Source organism: Thamnophis elegans, chromosome Z, assembly GCF_009769535.1.
Source record: "Thamnophis elegans isolate rThaEle1 chromosome Z, rThaEle1.pri, whole genome shotgun sequence".
Lineage (NCBI taxonomy): Eukaryota > Metazoa > Chordata > Lepidosauria > Squamata > Colubridae > Thamnophis > Thamnophis elegans.
The window spans coordinates 95209633-95230292 of record NC_045558.1 but is presented as its reverse complement, the minus strand read 5'-3'; the positions used below and the strand labels follow the sequence as shown (position 1 = coordinate 95230292).

Below are 20660 nucleotides of genomic sequence, written 5' to 3'. Positions count from 1 at the left end.
AAAAAGAGCATTAGGGAAAATAAAATGAAATAGAATTTGGGCAGCAAGAGTGAAATTTCCATTCGTCATCTCTAAATGCAGAAGACATATGAAGAAGCCCCCCCCCCACTTTTTTTGTGATATTTAAAGCATCACAGAAATGAGTCCCCATTCATATATAATAGCAAATTGAACATTCTGACAAGCACAAAGATGATTGATTGATTACATTTATTTGCCACCCATCTCATATCCAACAATTCTGGGTGGCTTACAACATAAAAACATTAAAAAAAAAACTGTAAAATCATCCATTATAAAAACACAGCAAATAAAAAGATTTCACAGATAAAATCAATGAGGCAATGTGGCAAAGAAGGGAGCCAAAGACATCGGGGGAGGGAGGTAGCATTGAGTTTTAACTACTGAACCGTCTCCAGTATGGAGCTCCCCCACTGGATTTTCAAACCATCTGGCAGGGCCAGGTCTTGAAGCTCTTTTGAAACATCCAGAGGACAGGAGCCACAGCAAAGGTGGTTCTTCTCCTAGATCCTGTCAGCTGAAATTCCTTGGCTGACTAGATCCACAGTATGCCCACTCTGCCAGGAAGGGTGGGGTGAACCATGATTAAGATTAGCTAAAGGAAATGCTTGTAGATGAATAATAAAAATGTATTTATTTATTTAACTCAAATGCTGTCCATCTCACCAACAAGGTGACTCTGGGCCCAGGCAATGAATTTCAGATTTTAGAAAGATTCCTAACAAGGATTAAGTTACTTGAACAGAAAATGATGCTCTAGAGAAGACTTTGCAGCTGACGAAACTGTACTTTTCCCCCAAGGAATAGAAGATCTTGACCAGCTAAATAAGCCACATAACTATTCTTTTCTGCCCTGGCCTCTTTCCCAACTTTGTATGGTATTTAAAGGGAGCCTAAATGCTAGTTTCTAGCCATCTAACAGCACCATTAGAATCACAATTCAAAATCACAGGTAGAAATAAGCTGCATATACAGAATTCTGGATTCCTGTCTCCTGAAGAGTGGATTACCAGGCTGGAGATAGAGACTCCTAATATAAGATACAGTTATGTATGTTTAAAAAAACTCAAGAAAAGCATTTTCCTGGCATCTATGTACATTTCTAACATGAGCAACCAGCTGGTACATATTGTTCATAGATCTGATCTGGACCTAATATAATTGCTTGCAATTCTAGAAAAAATGACAACTGCTGGCACAGCCAAGGCAGAATACACAAACTACTTTCTGTGCCCAATCTCCTTTCTATCATTCATATAACGCTTTACCTGATTAATTCAAGCTGGGACAACTCAAGATTAGCTTGAAAAATAGGTTTCTTTGTAAACAGTTCCCCAAGGATGCAACTAGGAAGAAAACAGAACAAGCTAAAACACCAATAGCATAAATTGGAGTACTTGGGAGGGGAGGGAGGGATGGCAAGCTTCTCTTGGCTGCCTAGGGATCTTATTAGATATCTAGCAAATTGCCAATGAAAAGTGCATGCAAAGGACCTATCTGCATTTACCTAGCAGCATTTCCCATTGCCTTGTGGAAGATACATCTTCATATTTTCTGAAGAAAATTATTGCCATGAACAATATTATATTTTAATTCACATTTATAAAAAAGAACAATAGAATATTTTAAATACAAAAACCTAAAGGTTTTTGTTAGAAGTGAGCTTTTGCATGTGCTTGTGGCTACTGTCCAAAGAAACAGCAAAAAATTAGATTCATCATAGTTATTTAAGGCTGATCAAAACTAAATAGAATTTCAGCCACACTATGCTTAAACCTTGAGGTATGAACCACTGCAGATTGTAGCCACAAGTTAATATCAGAAACCAAAGCATGGAAGAGTCACTGGCTTACCCACAGCTCCAGACATCTATTGCTGGTGTGTAACGCTCCTCGCCTAGCAGCAATTCTGGTGGTCGATACCATAATGTAATGACTTTATTGGTATATGGACGGCTAAGTGAAAAAACAATTATAAAAAACATTTAGGTTCAATAATTCGGTAAGAATCAATGTAAACAGAAATATATTAGATGGTACAATCAACAGAATGACTATTAATTATTTAAGCAGCATTTTTAAGCTACTACAAATTTCATTTAAAGTTATTCTCAAGTCCAGCCTCAAGCATTCATAATGAAAAGTGATCAAGATGCAGTTACAGAGACAACAAGAAATAAACTGTCTCTGATCTCATCCCCTCTCTACAGAAAATCATCATGTATCAGGTGTTCAAGGAGGATATTTTAATTAATTAAAAAAAGATAGGTCAATGCTTTCTCTCTGCTATTTTATAAACAGAATTAGAAAAATCATTGCTTTTATTATTGGGTATCTAAAGTTCAAAATAATTAGCAGCCAAAAAACAGGCAAAGACCATGCAATCAGCTCCCTCATTAACATTACTGACTCAAAAAGAGAGACAACAAAGATAACTCCTATATGTTTGTTTGCAATTGAATTCAATACGGTTTGTACAGCAATCCATCCAGATATATTATGTGTAAAATCATGCCCATGCTCCTCTTAAACATCTTACCTTTCTTCTGAACTGTAAAGTCGGGCAAGACCGAAGTCTGCCAACTTGATCTGCCCACTGCATAAAAATAATAATTGTGAAACTTTAGTAACAACATTTTACACAAAAGAGAAACATTGCATAAACAAGGATTACTGAATTTGCAGCAGGTACCTGTAAACCACACTTTCAAGACACAGAAATCTCCTACAGAAGAGATTCCCTACAAAGTTATCCTACAAATTTATAGATATAATTCTATTTTTCAAGTACAGAATCTATCATTTTAGAAATTTGGGGAGAGCAAGAATGCATGGAAATACATTTTCAAGTCATTCATCAATTCCTAGACTTCCCCCCGCTTCCCCACGTGTAATAGAGGGTTAAACATGCAGCAGGGGAAGAGTTACAAAGGTGAAGTAAAGTAATTAATAAATAGCCTCAGAATTTTTAAAATATATAGACCAGATCCAATAGTTCTGCTGAGGTCAGCTGCCCTTGGCTTTTTCTCTTTCTGAATTATTTTCATAATGAAAACATGAATCCAATAGGAATTCAGTATATTTTAAAGAGTTCTCTGAGTGAGATCAGATTGAAATATATTATATAAGATAAATATTCATGACAAATCCCCGTTTGCTGTGAAAATGTTTATATGAAGTCGTTGGATCTGGTGTTACCACAGTAAGAAAAGTTCATGGATGAAGCATTCTGATAGAAAACTAGCAGCATTTTTAAAAATCTAGACTATCTTACCAAAAATGACTCTAGGTGGCATGATTGTTTAACGGAAATGGCAGCCAGCTACTGTTATATATGGCAAAATTTATGTAACTTAAATGAACAAACGGTGGTATATATAAAAGACATTTTACTTGATGGAATGATGACAGTTACATAGATTTCCATTAGAAATGTGTTTCATGATACTGGTGCATTAAATTTTTGCTTTCAAATTATTACCAGAGCAGGCAAAAGAATACAGAACAAATCATCTTCCTCATATCTCAGGAAGAATAAGAATACAATGGACATTTTTTAAATATACTGGATAGAACATTGAGAAAACAATTTTTCAATTCCCATACAAAGTCATCTAATATAAAATAAATTTACATCATTACCTGTTATTTAATAAGATGTTGGAACATTTGATATCTCGATGAAGAAAGTTCTTTTTGTGACAATAGTCTAGTCCCTCCATTAACTGCTTCATGAATGATTTGATATGGTCCTCTGAGAAATGCACCAACCCAGATTCTAGCAATCCCATGAGGTCATGGTCCATATATTCAAATACAAGATAAAAGGCACCTACCAGAAGGTTAAAAAGACAAACATCATTATTTTTATTTAAGAATTAAAATATGAACATTTAGCACATCAAAATTTAGCACACCGTATTTATAATATTCTAAAGTAGATTGCCATAAGTCAAAAAATGTAAATGCCATAAATTGTGTTCTCAGAAAAAAGGATAGTACATCATTTAATGTTCCATATCACTTAGTATTCATTATCAAGACAATTGCGTCTGCATATCTAAATTGTAAATAAATTTTTAATCCTAAGAATAGCAATATTCCTCCCTTTATCTATTATTAAAGAACCTGATTATCTTACACAGCACAGAGTTTCTCTCAAAATTTTACAACAGATCCTCAAGATGAATAGGAAGCTTCTTACCCAGATGTTTGTTATAAAGTAAGCCACTGACATTCTGACACTCTAGACAAAATTAAAATATATCTCCTCATAATACTTTTCTTTAATGTACAAAGCATGTTTATTACTGCTAAGTAAGCCAGTTAATTTGAAACGCAGGTCATAATCTCACAATCTATTTCCAAACAATCTTATTTGACAATGAGTACCTTTGTCCTTCTTGAAATCCAGTGCATCTTGTTTGTCTGTAACAATTTCCTTCATGTTGACAACACTCCGATGAATCAATTGTCTGAGAATCTTGATTTCACGGATAGCTGTAATAGGGAAGCCTTCTTTTTCATTGTCCAGCCTTACTTTTTTCAAAGCTACCAATTCACCTGCGAAATACAGAACACAGCAAATTATAAAAGTAATAATGGTCAAACAAAACAAGATAAACAAAAAATAGGATCCTCCTTAAACATGTTCCTGTTTGTCATTTATCTGAGTAGACAATGAAGACAAGTGGTCTGCGAATTAGGACCAACCATTTAATGACCATTCAGTTAAAACAGACTTGAATTTTTTTTTTTACTTAAAACTTGTCCTCAAAACTATGACAGCCACACACAGTTTTTGCCTTCTGCGCATGCGCAGAGCAATTTTTGTTTCACTGTGCATGCGTGCATAGCACGCATCAAGCACGTGTGTATGATGGGTACCTGAGTGAACCGGCAGTAGCGGCAGCAGGAACCCACCCCTGGGTCACATGATAGTTCAGGCACTTGGCAATTGCTTGTACTTATGACCAATCGTATGATCACACGACCACAATTTGTGACATTTTTGTCAGTTCCCAGCAAAAAAAGATGTCTCATTTTGCTTAAAGACGAAGTGATTTATTTAATAATATGATGACTTGCATTTTTTACTTATAAAATTTATTGGCAATTTATTATTTAATTATTATTGTAGCATAAAAACAGTTAAAATCTAACCATCTGGTGCCTTGACCTACAATTGCAACAAAAACAAAATTTGGCTTCCCACATTAATTCTGTGTGTCGAAGACAACTGGGAAAGTTACAAATGAAGATCACATGACACATTTTGGTTGTAAGTCAAGGACTAACTGTATAGATAAATCACTTGTTCCTTTATAAACAGAAGTCACACTTTTATACTAAAAATAATAAAAGATCTTATAATATCTGTCAATAAATAACTATAACTCTCTCTCCTGTCATATGTGTTTGTGGTGTCTGTGTGTATGTTGTTATTCGGAGGAGGCAAGGGAGATGGAACCAGGACCGTCTGACAGGGATGGCATAATGCCATTCTTTGCAATGTTTGGAGAGGCCAGGGGCTGAGGACAATGCTGTCCCAGGCCCCCCAGGCATTGGGGAGGTGGCCAACCAGACAGAGAGCTGTCTGACCTCACAGACCTGGGGGAGGATTGGCTACAGAAAGTGGTGTTCAGAGTCAGCAGATCCCTTCTGATGAAGAATAGCTGCCTCCCACACTCAATCTGGCGACACAGAGAGCAGAACAGAAGCAAGCTCAAAGGAGGCCTAAGAGGCTGCTTTGAAGAAGGTCATTCTACCCCTTCTCACAAGGAATGCCTAACATGGGTTGACTTAAGGAGAAGCCAGGGGAGATTCTCCAGCTTTGGGGAAAAACTCAGCCTTGTCTCGTTTCAGCTTGTCTTGCCTTTTGCCTTTTTGCCTTGCCCTTGCCCTGTGACCTTGCACCTAGTCTTTGGACTTCCTCTCTGCCTTTCCAAATTGGTTTTGTTGCTTACTGGCTTTTGTTTGTTGGACTGGGTGGCTGCCTTCAGGGAAATGTAGGGTGGAGCATTACTAGCCACTTTAAGGCTGTTTGTTGTGGAATTTAACAGAGCAATGAAAGACTCTATCGTAGTCTGTCTCCTAGACGACCTGGGTTACAACATGTATGTATGTATATGTATGTAGTGTGTATATATACATACAAGCACACACATACATATATATGCTCAGAAAAAGAAAATTAAAAATAATCCATGTTTTTAAACTCACCTGTATCCTTGTCCTTGGCTTTGTACACTTGCCCATATGTTCCCTCACCAATAATACCAATAATATCAAATTTGTCCACACAGCGCTTTCCCCAATCACTTTCTGTCTGTCTCCTCTCACCATAACGAGGGCAACAGATTCTGGAAGAGATATGGGGCAGTGGGGGGGATGTGAGTGTGGGGTGGGTGGGAAGCAAACAGAATAATTGTTAAAATGTGTAATTCTAAGACAAAACTCTTTCAAAAATATTTTCTGATCATCCTACTCGGATCTGTGTGTGTATGTCTGTATGTATGTGTGTGTGTGTGTGTGTGTATTGTATATCAGAAATGCTGTGATACCTAACACATGTGATACCTATTATGAATACAAGCTACCCTTTTTCTTAACAATTGAAAAAAAGATTATACTTAAGTTTTCCAGGTAGTATTACATTAAGTATGAAACTGTATATTCCAGGTTCAGACAGGAATAATGGCTTATTTAACAATTTATTAAATAAACCACAATTGGTTAATTTATTCATGATTAAATACTAACCATAGTTTATAAACCTCAATGGTTCACATAATTTGCTAAACCAAAAAAAAAAAAAAAAACACATCACAGTTCAGTATATTTGAGAAATGGTATTGCCAAGGTGTCATTGAGTTCTGATTTCTCACCCTATGTTGTAAAAAATTTGAAGACATTTTATGTATTATATTCCTAAGAAAATATACATGTTACAGGTATGTGATGATGAGATTATTCTAATTATGGAGTTTGATATTTTATTAAGAATTCTGGCTCAATTAAATGCAAGACTATTACGGATAATTATATAGATAGCAATAGTACTTAGCATTTAAGATTAATTTACTGCTTTACAGCCTTCTCTAAGCAGTTTACAGAGTCAGCATATCGCCCCCAACTATTTGGATCCTCACTTTATCCACCTCAGAAGGATGGAAGGCTGAATCAATCTTGAGTCTGGTGAGATTTGAATTGCCAAATTGCGGTCAATCAGCAGAAGTAGCCTGCAGTACTGCATCACCTAGACATATATGGAATTATTTCATGTAAATGGAAAGATGTTAAGAAGTGGAAGTCATATATGTGGTCTTTATCAATTTTTGAAATGTAGTTATACTCTAAAAATGACAAGCTAATATCCCATGGATTTAATAATAAATTTAAGAATTGAATTAATTTTATATTATGATATAAATTATGATTATATTAGATCTTATTTTTTCTGTTTTCCTACATTTTTTCTTTTTCGTCCCTATTTTTTAAATTACTGCAATATATGTAATTCCTTTAATGAATCACTAATATATTTTTGGTTAGATAGTTTTTTTAATTTTTCACATTGTTTATTAATGAAATATAATAATGATTTTATCAGCTAACTTCTCTGGAGGAAAAGAAACATAAGCAGGTATAATATCACAAAATCATTTGAAGATTTAATGATACACTTTAAAAAGATGGCTAAATTTTTTAGGTAAAACAGAATTACAAGTCTGTAAAATGATGCAAAATCTTATAGTAGTAAAAAATATTCAAGACTTTTGAAGAATGGAATCTGAAAATAGTAGCACACTATCAACAATATCAATAATGAGGTCTGCTTCTCTGGATAGATTCTGTTCAAAAGGTATTATGAAGAAATGACAAATGTAAAAAATAAATTTTATCTGGCAAAACAGATGGAATCAAAAATGGATTTACATCTGACAGGTAAAGAAAATGACCTAGAAAAGGATGTTTCACTCTACCTACATTAACTTGCTGGGGTTTTAACATTTAAAACAGAAATACAAATGACAAAGCTAGATCTGTTATGAAAGTTGGAAGTCATTCCTTTATATATTTTTCTTTATTCTTACTTTTCCGGTTCTCTTTTTTCTTGCACCTTTTACTTCTTTTTATTTTGTTATCTTACTTTAAGTTTAGTTTATATTAGATTTTATCATAATCAAAATTCTTTAAAAATTATATATTTATAAATTAAATATATATTTCAAAAATTTTCTCTATAAAGCAATAGCTGAAAGAATATTAATAACTGCATAATTCTAGTTTTCTGCTCTCGACATAAGAACAATATTCATTAAACATTTTCATCTTTAAGGTAGATACACGTGTAAGATTAATACACATGTGTAGTCACTCAAGTACTTAGCTTTTGACTTCTCTTTTCCTGATACCTGCATATTGATCAGTGCATCCATGGGTATTATCGCAAAATGGCTGGGTGGAAGGGGTTACCTGTCTCAGCACAAAATGGTTTCTAGAGGATGGTTAACAGTGCGTAAAAACAAAATCCAACTGCAATTTTCATATAAAATTTACAGACTGTATTATTCTTTATTTAATAATGACAGAGTTCCTGAAATACTCTAAAAAAGAGAGTTCTCAATTCTATTTTGTCTCAGTAAAAGTATTGTTTTCAGCATTTTCACACTGTTTTTGAATTCAAAAGAGTTCAAAATGCTTCCATAATGCTAAAAATAAGCCAGTTTTTCATCCAAACAGGACACTTGGTTTATCTTGGTTTTCATTTATTTTCTCCTGGGGAGGTATACTTAGAAACAAAGCTCTAGCTAAATTCATATGCCATTTTATTTTCAAGAATATTTCTAAGAGTTATGTGAAATACATTAATAGAAATACCAATCATATTTGAAAGTGGTGCTTTGCAATATGCTTAACTCTTATTTTATTTTAAATTACAGGCTATAAAATAAAAACTAGATAAAAATTATGTCGGACAGATTCTAAGGGAGATGTTGTCGGATACACTGGCTAGCCGACAACATGGATATCAAGCTGAGGATCAAATTTTATCTTCCTTGCACTATAAACTGAATCTGAATTTTAAGATTCCCTAAGTTTCCATTTCTATCCATTTCAAAATGGATTGTATTTCAATTGGAAATACAAGTGTTATTTACCAGTACTAATCAAAATTAAATCTAGAGTCATGCGAATGAAGTTATATTAGCTTTGCCATGGTACAAGATGAAAAGGTGATTTGGCTAGATCTATTAACTACCCAATTCATTTGTTTTTGCCAATCCTCAATGTTATCCTAAAGAAATAAAGTACTTTGAACAAATCCATTAAATAAAAGTATATTTAGTTCTTACTTTGGTCTCTTTCTTAATGATTGCTGAGGTGGTGTGACTGCCTTTGGTTCTGGAGACTCCGGCGGTGAAGGGTCTCCACCAAGAAGCTCCGGAGGAAGTGGGAGGTCTGTAAGCAAGTATCGTAGTCTCTGTTCTTTCTCTTTCTTCACAGGCTTCAGAGGAACAATCTCCTTTGGACTAAAGCACCGGAGAAAAGAAAAGTGTTAACTATTCAGAAGCTGATCATTGTTCTACATCTCCAAGGTTTAACACAGATGGATATCATTTAGCTGCTACAATTATAAAGTTACTGATAGAAATATCTAGAGGAAATCAATGTAACCAAAGGTTACACCATTTTAATATTGAAGTTTAGTACCTGATATACAGCTGAAAATTCAAAATTCTGGGGTTTAAAAATGTGTCATTTTTAATGCAATGGAAGGAAAAAAATAAAACACAATCATTAACTGAACTAATTTAACTACACTGAAGTTAAATTATTTTTTTCATAACCACATACATTTTTATGTACCTTCTTCCTCCAAACCCACCATACTATTCAAACATCATTGCTTGAAATAATTTGAACTCCAGGCCAAGGTTGACTACATTTTCCCCTTAAAGCAGCTATTTGCTGCTTTTAACCATAAGAATTAACTAACTTTATTAATGTTGAAGTGAGGATTGAAAATATTCCCATGATTTGCAATAGCAAAATACCCTTAGATTACTATAGATACATAGAAGACTGTCTACATGTAAAATTTATACTAACTACAGTTTTGTAAATGAATACTTTAAAACAGATTAATTACAATTCCTGGATATTATGATGTACTGCCTCTGTAATTATTAGTTAGAGATAGTGCTATATGCTGATTGACATGTGGAAAATTAGCAATATAATATCAATGAAGTCCAATTCTACCAGCAAAAATGTAACAAAACTCTCTTAATAATGTCTATTTTTACACTTTTACCAGCCCCTGTCAAACACAGGACAGTGGAAACACACTTGAGAATTAAAACTGTTTGCTAGATTTGAAATTAGGAAAAATTCTTTTCCTGGAAATCAAACCAGCTAGTCTGAAAAACAACTGATAGTCTCTGAAGTATTCAACCTGGCTGGAAAAGAGTTATTTGTTCAGCACATTTCTACTGCATAATTCTCAAGATGGTATTCTGTGAATTGGTGGATAGAATTGTCCTTTAAAAAAAAATAAGATGGAAATTTAGTTGCCTGGGTTCTGTGTCATATTCCAACACAACTCTTACAAAAACAGTAGGCATGAAATCCAAATACTAGTAATTGACAATGATTCTTTTCCTCCAACCATTTATACTACTATTTTTCTATAGCATCTTTCTTCCAAAGAACTTGTGAAGCAAAAAATAATAATTATTTTAAGCAATATTTCTAAAAAAATAGGAATAGTACACAAAGAAGATATACATTTCTGCCTAAAATTACGTCAGGTTCATCAGACAGATCCCTGTCACGCTGCCCCATTCAAGATCTCAAAGGAACATAAAAATCCAGCTATGCATCCCCAGATATCTAAATATTAAGTTTTCACTATGATATTAGTTATAAATTCCCTATAGCAGGATGAATATTTGAATCTGGAAAAAGACTCAAATTAAAATAAAGAAAATGGAAAGTGTGAGAAATTATAATATGGCTGAGAAAAATCAGGTCACAGCCACAGCAAATCTTGGTCTTGCACTGTCCTCCCATCATTCTCTGTGTGCGAAAGGAGACACATGAAAACAGGGTAACATGTCCAGCAAGAGGAAAAATGAAGACGGTAACCAAGATGGCCAAGTTATACTTTACCACCACCAGCACCCCCAAAAATAAATATCTGATTTAAGATCATCATTCCTGTCTCCAAATATAGCAATCAAATACTGATAACAAAACAAATAAATACACATTGGCTATTTAGGGGGAATAATGGGTCAAAAAGCACATTGCTCGCCTATTTAAAAATTCTCTAGTCATGAATTCAGAGCTATGTTCATAAAAAGCACTGCAAGGCAAGTGTAAACTCTGAAAACAACAATAGGATTATCAACTGTTGTTTATCTCTAAAAGTATCCTGACCAGCAATACCTATCAAGTATTTTAAATAAAGCCCTCTCCTTGCCAGCTATCCAAGTTATTTTCTATTAAGGAGGTACATCTTTTGTATTCTGCAAGAAATTTCCATTCTTGTCCACATTACTACAAATTCAAGCTTTTGGAGGCAGCAAACAGGTTACTACTCCTGTGAATTCTATTGACTGCAGCATTTACTGCATCAGCTCAACAGTTTTCAAATACCAATCTTTGCATCAGAACTGAGCAAGATGAGCAATACATGATACTAACAAGTCTTTGTAAAATAGCAGTGTCTACAAACCTTACCTTTCCAACTCATCTTCTCCAGGCAAGATTGGTGGCAAAGGGAGTGGAGGCAACGTTGATGTTTTCAGATGAGGAATAGCTATGGTCACAGAACCATGTCCCTTTGAGGAGGATTGCATGGTGGGCTGGGAGTTAGCCTGAGAAGTCAAGGATGTTTTAGGAAGGGCAGGAAATGGCAGAGGAACTAAAGCAGGGCTGGTAGATGACTGGGCAGATGGCAGAGGGGGAATCACTGGCAATGGAGGCAAAGGGGGCAATGGTGGAGGAATCTGAGGAGGTGGGGATGAGGTTGGTAAAGGAGGGAGTGACTTTACAGAAGGCAAAGGAGGTTGGACCTCTTGCTCAGATGTCTCTATTTGTTTTGGAGTCACAATTTCCTCCTTTGCTGTAACAAGTTTTATATTTTTTGTTCCCACAGCTTTTGAGTCTTTAACCAAAGCAAGACGTTTCTTTTCAGAATTTTCTGCTGTCTTTGTTTTGACAGGCTCAGGAGTTGTTTTCACCTCTGTACTTTGTTGTAGAGTATTTACCGTCACCAGATTATGAGGACATTTTTCAGGCTTAGCCATTTTTGCCTTCCTGACATCCATTACAGACTCTTTTACTTCAGCTAAATTATTTTCTTTTCTAGACACCAAGCTAGATGAGTCCTTAATCTCCTTTCCATCAATTTTTGCTGCAGCGGCTGCAGCTGCAGCCCTCTCCTTTTTCTTCCTACTCAGCTCAGCTCCTAAACTGGAGGTCAGTGGTAGCCGAGCAGGTGAGATACTGGAATGGCGACTGCGAGACCCAGTTCTCTGCTTTTTGTTATGAGATGAAGAATGCCTTGAATAAGTGGGACTTCTGCTTCGGGATTTCATGGGCTTCCTGTGAAAACAAAATAGGATAAATCAGAATCCAATAGGATCTCAACTGCCATGCTTTTATGTAAAAAATCAACTTCTAGCTCTTAAGAAGTTAGCTCAATGTTTTATGTTCTGTATTTCTATTACATAATATGTTTCTTTTGCAAGGTATGTGAACAGACAATGAAGTTTGTAAACCATATTTAAATGCTACATTAACCCAGCTGATTTATTCATCATACTATGGTTAAAACAGGTCATGGTTTAAGCCCTTTCAGAACTCACACTATTTATAGATACCGACCACGACCCTTAATGCTCCAGTACATTCCTCAACTTGCTACAGGTTTCTCTGCTTTCTTCTTACATTCACTTTATGTGCATAGGCTGCACCTTCCACTCATGTATAATACAGTAATCTTTATAGTACCACATGTTAAAATAAAAGGGGTCAAACATTTGAAGCCGGGACATATTTAGATCTTTTGCTTGAAATCAAGAAACCATGATATATCATTGTTCATATGTGCAAAAACAAAGATATATACTCCCTGTACAAAACAAGACAGACATTTTTAATATTTACTATGAAGTTTTTCTTTAAAGTGTTCTAGCAGAAAGAGAGGGAGGGAGGGGAGCTGAGCTGCCTTTGCTTGGTTCAGCACTGCTTTCAAGTTCTACTTCCCCAAGTTGGTGGTTACTTTCCCAAGATGCTCTCAAAAGTTCTGTGTAATCGGAAAATAACCTTACTGAAGTTACCTTTTCTTTCCCACCAAGAGGACTGAGAGTTCAATGGCAGCTCAGGAAGGAAGTAAATTTTCAGTTCTGTTGTTCAACATAGGCTATGTACTTTCTGCTATAGTCTAGCAGGTAAGAAAGAGAGCGTTCCCAGCCACAGAAGGTTGCGTAACTGTGAGCCAGTCACTTTTTTTTAGTCCATCTTAGGTCACAAAGTTTTATGATTAAAAAAAAAGAGGAAGGGGTGCTATATGCCCTATATACAGCTTCTGAAAAGTTATAATTGAAAAATTAAAAATTAAAAGAACTGGTAAGACCAAAACTCAATAAGTGTCAGAAATCCTTACACTGGTTCTCAGTTTTTCCTACTCCTTCCCTGACATTGAGTTTCTCAGCTCTAATATTACTGGACAAAACTGTTCTAACAATCAGATCTCAGCAGATTAGTAATCTTATCTAAATCATTCCTAATCCCTAACACTCCAATAAAACACAAAGATTCGAAAGCAATTTCTGCAGTTAATTATAGGAAGCTGAGAATAAATGTAATCCTGAGGTCTACCAGAAGTACTTCAGGACTTTGCAGTGTAGATTACTAATCTAAAATTTAGAAAATAAGTAAGATTGAAATGTGAATGTTACTTGCCTCCTTACTTTTTTTTAAATCAGTGAAATATATTAAAAGCTATCCTTTTATTTTGTTATTTCACTGTTTTCAGATTATTTAAAAGTTACCAGAAGGGAAACATTTAGTTAGGGATGAACATTGGTGTCTCTAGTACTATCTGAGCTATTATTTGCAGACCTTTCATTACCCAAACAGGTAACATCAGTGCTACAAAGTGTGGAGTTTGGTCCCTATTTATATATTGTTTATATTTAAACATTTTAGCTATTTTAAAACCTTTAATATGTTCATTTTTAACACAATATAGCTACTCAAGATTTACAAACAGTAATTTCTAGAAATCCAGTTGTCTGGACCATTATATATGCAAGATTGTACAAACAATTGTTTATGACAGGCGCTATTGATTTAAATTAAGCTCAAAGATAAATTAGGCCATGAAAGAGGGCAGAAACAGAAGTAATCCACAAAACCAACAAGGGTAACTAAAGAAACATGATTGAGAAAAGAACATCACTAGTCAATATGGCTGCACTCAGCCTTAGGCCAATTATTCCAATTTTCTTTCAAGTTTTGAATAAGCTATCAATAAGTCATTATTTGCTATTTTAGGCAGTTTAAAATGTTTTCATGACTTTCAATATGAAAAGAGCTAGTTGTACACTTGGAGATAGTAAAGTCAGTTACTGATGTTTTTCTGGAAATATAAGGGCAGACCTCTTTCAAGAGCAAAGGGAAATATTCTTTCTTGAATGAATAACATTCAAGCTAATTTCTTAAATGTAACTAACCAAAAGCAGGATTTTCTCCTTGCAATGATTTTGGTATTACCAGAAAACTCCAATTATCTACAGGAATCAATAATAATAAGAGTTGTTTTGGCTGAAAGATGGTTACTCCCATGGAATGCACTCACTGGCTGAGTTCACACATCACACTATAGGGTTTGTTTTAAAAACTATGATTTTACCACAATGTGCAGACCACAATACTGGATTTACCCAGTACAGTAAATCATAACCCAAACCACAAAGTTAAGTGACATGTGAACCAACGATAAATATTAAGTATGCTTTGGGGCACATTTCCAGGTAAGGCAACATATAGCATTCTCTTGTTCTTCATACACAGCAAAAGAGCACTCCTAGATTTAGTTTATGGTCACCCATTCATAGCACACAACTTGTACGTCCCTCTTGCTTTCTATTGAGTTTTCTAAATAGATACTATTAAAGCAGACAACATATACATCTCTTGTCAATAGCTGGGAAATAATTAGGCATAGAAGCCACCAAGTCTGGCACCAAACAGAACTCAAAGAGTGAATGGATTTTAGGATACATTTTAGCCCTCCCAAAGTCCTTGCTTTGTTGATTCACGTCTGGTAGCTGTAACTCAGATGGCAGCATGCTCCATATACTCAGGCTGAGCTTCCTTTGTCTGGATCAGTTAGCTTTTTTCCTTTAGGCTTGGTTCCTTCTTAACTACCTCCCTAAGGGGATATTTTAGATATGATTCCTGGTTTATTGTCTTCCCTGTTTATGTGTCTTCTTCATCTTTATCTATGGCAGCTTCAGCCTAGTCTCACAATATATCACAAAATTCCCCAAAATTCAGGTCAACAAAATGTACTAATAAATCTGCAACAAAATCCTTTACAGTATATTTGAGCTCTATTGACTCATATCCCATTCTCCAAACTTCAAGTTAGCAGTCTGCCAATCCCTGCTTATTTAGGAATCCAACTTGAGAATTAGCTATTGAACTCACAACAGACATCTCATTTTGTAGTGTATTGTACCAAACATTTTAAGAAGCTATTCTCTGTTAATATGGTCAGTTTAGAGGAAGGACATCTGTTTAGAGGAAGGGCAGCTGTTTTTATAAAAGACTATAACACTTTTTATAAAAGAATAATGGAGAAAGTGAGTTAAAATGGTTTAAGAATTTCAGAACCCAACATATGTAGGGGAATGGGAAAAAGAGTTGGCAAACTAAAACACCAGACAAAGCTTTGTAAAGCTTATAAAATGAGATTAAAAAATGAACAGGAATAAGATGCTTCCTTGCAGTTTCACATATTTAAATATACAATACTTACTGTTTGTTCTACTCAAGCCTACTTACTCAACATATCATAAAGACTTAATCAAGTCATTTACATAAGTTTTCTAAACTTATGGACATATGTTTTTAGATTACAAGGTGTTTACACATATTAACCAATCCTTTCTCAATAGACATGGAGATGCTTTCCTGATATTTGGCCCATAATTAGCAGGAAACAACAACTCCATTTGTCCTACATTATTTAAAAGTAATTGCCAAGAGTTGAAGTACCAACCAACTTAACAATCTTAACTTGGTGGGAACCTTGCTTAGTAATATTTGTTTCACAACATTCCCTCCATATAAAATGTCTTATGTTAACAATTATATAGTTTCTCTCATGTTCATTAACTATTTCATTATAGAAAGGAGAATGGAGCTGTGAGATACAGTTCACGAAGACCATCAAGAATTTACAACGGGAAGAGGAGAGTTCTGTGAATAGTCGAAACAATATAAGATTTAGCACTGCCAGAGTGCTAGCCTGAAAAACTCGTACTTCAGTGTCAAGGTTCTGCATTGAAAAGTGTTAACAAGAAACTATAGTAACTTATCCACGGAAATGTTAACTATGCAATGCCCAGTGATAACCAGTATTAGCAGTTTCATATATTTATATTATAAAGAGAGAGTAATACCTTCCCAGTATTAGCAAAATGAAATCTTATTTAAAGTAAGATGAATAGTATAACGTTTAGAATCAATGATAAATGTTGATAGGAAAGAGGTCTATTTTAAAAGTTCCTTTCTGCAGGTTTTAATAATTAGTTAAAATTACAGTTCAAAGGAATAATATGAACACATTTTAGCTATACTGACTTCCCTTATGGTATTCATAAATATCAGAAGCTGAATTTTTGAGCCCATAACTGTTGTTTAGCTAAATGTATATGAAAAGAATATCTATTGCCACTTAAGAAACGTCCAGTAAAATAATTGTGATAAAACTATCTAAGCATAACTATATGAAAAGTCATGAAGGCTGATTAAACTGAAACTTCTATACTATATATTTAAATGATATAATGTTAAATATATCTTATTTTCTTTGAATTGAGTTCAACTTGCTAAAGAAGAAAGTTTCTTGCAACACTGGTTTATATATTTAGTAAACCAGTCATCTCTTCCAGTTTTTTTATTTTATAAAAACTGAAAACCACAATATGTATCATGAGAATTGATTAAACTGCAGTTTTAGTTTTTAGAAATTTCTGACATTTATACTACATCTAACTATAGCACAATGAAAGCAATTAACAAACAGTAAATCTTGGCAGCTAGTTCTCAATTACACACCTGACACAGAAGCTATCCACCTGCATTAACTATGTAATGTCATCTATCTTTAATGATCTGTATTCATGCTGATCATGATTTGCTCATTGATTCTAGTTTGCCAAGTTTTGATGGCTTGACAAATTAAACCAAAAATATGTTGAAAAACATGCAAGACTCACTGTCACTAAGTTTTCAGACTCTATGTTTCTATTTCATATCATGGTTTAGCATGATACTCCATCAATTCAATGTTATACTGGCTGACCTGGCTTCTTTTCAACTTATTCTCCAATAAGATAGAAAGTATTACTAAGGATACAATAATATTGGAAGACTGAAAAACAAGATTGTACCTTAAATCATCATCCTTTAATATTAAGCCAAGTCAGAAGTGGGCTGCTCCCGGTTCGGCCTGGATTGGGCAAACCAGTAGTGGCAGCTGCGGGAGGCTCTGCCCATGGAGCACGAACGAACTGGTAGTGCTGGGATTTGCAACCCACCTCTGAGCCAAGTGTGTTAGACTCAAACTCCATTCTCACTAGCATAAGCATGCTATCTTAAAATAATATTATGATCCAATACATAGGGTCGCATCATGGTGAGAAATAAAATTAATGAATCAGAGGAATATAAAACATTTTGTTCTAAGAGACAATAACAATTTTGGGACATTATCCCCTTTAGTTATATTGTACTTAGGATGCTCAACAATTTTGATATAAGTATGAAGACCAGTACCTGGAAACAGGACTACGACTCAGAGACCGTTTGGAAACAAAAGGACTGCTGGAGCGCCTTCGATTGAATGGACTGGGAGATCTTCCACTGTATGATCCACTTCCTCTTTCATAGCTGGATGAACGCCTCCTGCTGTATGGACTGACTGATCGCTGTCTCTTGCCATAAGGGCTGGGAGAACGCATACTGGATTGATAGGCAGCAGGTTCCTTATATGGAGGGCTGACTGATGGCCGTCGTGAGGATACACTAGGACTCTTCTTATATGAATCATAGTTACTGGATGTATGCGAGCGTGGAGGGCTGTTGTCATACTCCTGTGAATAGGATGCTCCTGAGGGACTGTCATCTTGTTTGGGACTATCTGACCACTTACGGTGTGGACTTCTGGATTTCCGCTTTGGGCTGTCTAATGACTTGTAACTTTTGGGGGCATCTCTTTTCCGATGACTTTTACTGTGATCCTTGTGACCAGATTTTGCCTCCCGTTCTTTTCTAGACTTCTCCTTATGCAGTTTGGCTGAGCGGGACTCTTTGCTACTGCTTTTGAATGATTTAGATGCGTGGTCATCATTCTCCTCTTGTAGCCTTTTGGAAGTACCAGATAGTCTATCCTTACTAGAACTCAACTTGCCTGAGGACTCCTGGTTTCTGTCCATTCTCTTCTCCTTGTCTCCCAGCTTACTTTTTATCAATTCACGGACACGCCTGTGTTGATGATGACGATGTCTATGTAGTCGATCACTCCTGTCTGATGTCCCTTTCCTCTCATCATTTTCTCTACGTTCCAGCTTGAGGACTGCTTCATCTGAGAAAGTGTCAGAATCAGAGCTGATATCGTCATATTCTACCAATGGCTTGATCATGCTGCCAAGAGGTGCTCCTCCTTCTTGAGACCCCAACGGCGAATCTTTGGAATGCCTGGATCTGTGTCTTTTATGCTTGGAGAGTCGATGCCTTTCTCTGCTGTTTGAGCTCCCACTGCTGGACACTGCATCTTGATGCAAAGACCCCCCACCTCCCATATCTTTCTTTCCCCCATGTCTCTCTGGGTTTGGCATTCCTTCTCCACTGTGCTTGAAAAGAGGGAGTAATCCTCCAAAAAGCCCAAATTCTACTCTTCAAGCCCCTCCCCCTACGATGGAAGGGCTACTTTTTCTTTTGTTACCTATGTCCTACATTCAACCCACCCCTGTCTCTTTACCAGGATAAATGGGGTTGCTCTATGAATACCTGATTCTGCAATCATATGCAGAATGTTGTAAGATAAGGCTGCCTCAGAAATAAATCTGAAACTGAGTTGAGTCGCCTTTCAACTGGAGGAAAACAACTCTATCAAAATATCCTCCGATCTCACACTTCACATGTAGGAAGGGAAGAAACGATGTTTTAAACCCTGAGTAAGCACCTGCTCTTCCTTAACTCCAAGTCTAAATTAACTCCTACTTTTAGGGTGTTAAAGGGGTAAAAATAAGAGAGAAAAACCCAATTTGTAAATAGGTAAGAAGCTGAACTTTAGAAACGCCTCACCTTCCCCCCCAAAAAGTTCTGGAGACTAGCCACTTCAAGGTTTTCGAAAAAGGGGTCCCCTAAGAGTAGTCTCCCAAAGTATTTAACCAGCGGACTGCCTTGGGTCAAGGTTGCCTTGCCACTAACTAAAGGTCCCACGTCCCTACAAATTGAAAGTGGGGACTGAATTTATTTGCTATCTCCTTAACTTCCTGAGGGACTGACTGTATACACTTCCAGCCCGCCCCGGGGCCTCGCTCACTGAGCAAATCCCGTAGGCCCGTGACCGACCCAAGAGCCTCCACCCGCTCCTCGACCTTATCTCTAGTGAGTCCCCCAAGTCAAGATTCCCATCTTTTTTTACCTACTTCCCAGACCGAAACGACGCTGTTTCCAGATTGTGGGGGAGGGGTATGGAAGAGGAAGGTAGGAAAGTGAGGAGGGAAGGTTAGCCCCCAATTCTCGCGAGAATACGAAAAAATAATCGCCCACGTTGTCGTCCTCTGAGCAGCCGACGCTGTGGCTTCTTTTGGTATACCTCGGAGGTTCCTTTTCCCCCAACTCCTCTCTACCTGCTCCTATTTCTCCAAATACCGCGAGAACACGCGCGTGCGTGCGCGTACGCTTGCCTCTCACGCAGGCGCACGCGCTCCCGCACAGCCCGAGCTTTGCGAAGTATCGCGACGCCCGCTTAGAGATCAGGGATGGGACGGAGGTTATCCCGGTTTCTGACCTGATGGGGAGTTTTTTAGACGAGATTTGCTGCCATGTTCTCGCGGGATCTCGGCTATTTTTTTTTCACCTCAAGGCGTGGATGGCCTAAGACTAAAATGCGTTATTAATTAAACTTTTGTTTTTGAAAAACCTTAGAAGACAAAAAAAAGAGGGCGTTTGCTTTGCGGAAGTCATTTTTCCTCTCAACGGGGGGGGGGACACACATCGTAGTTTAAGATGTTGTAACGCTTTTATGCAATCCTAGAGTCTAGACCATTCTAATTCCTGCTACGAAATATATTAAGCTTTATCACAAGGCAGCTGCGGTTA

At 36.2% G+C, this 20660-nt stretch overlaps 1 protein-coding gene across 15 annotated transcripts in view; it reads right to left on the bottom strand.

Annotated features, from left to right (window-relative positions):
* CDK12 (cyclin dependent kinase 12) overlaps positions 1 to 20296 on the bottom strand; it is a 104174-nt gene extending 83878 nt beyond the window's left edge. For 9 of the 15 annotated variants that reach the window (XR_004256856.1, XR_004256858.1, XR_004256857.1 and 6 more), the window contains exons 1-9: positions 18108 to 20252; positions 11772 to 12638; positions 9380 to 9556; positions 6243 to 6382; positions 4413 to 4583; positions 3663 to 3852; positions 2560 to 2616; positions 1875 to 1976; positions 1290 to 1367 (exon numbers count right to left, since the gene is read on the bottom strand). Coding sequence is in view for 6 of the 15 variants with exons in the window: in XM_032235325.1 (XP_032091216.1) it covers positions 1290 to 1367; positions 1875 to 1976; positions 2560 to 2616; positions 3663 to 3852; positions 4413 to 4583; positions 6243 to 6382; positions 9380 to 9556; positions 11772 to 12638; positions 18108 to 19168 (2843 nt within the window). In the remaining 9 variants the exon portion in view is untranslated. Of the gene's footprint in view, positions 1 to 1289; positions 1368 to 1874; positions 1977 to 2559; positions 2617 to 3662; positions 3853 to 4412; positions 4584 to 6242; positions 6383 to 9379; positions 9557 to 11771; positions 12639 to 18107 lie in introns of all 15 variants that reach the window. The other 6 variants (XM_032235325.1, XM_032235327.1, XM_032235326.1 and 3 more) reach the window with 3 other exon arrangements.
* Between the last annotated feature and the right edge of the window lie 364 nt (positions 20297 to 20660).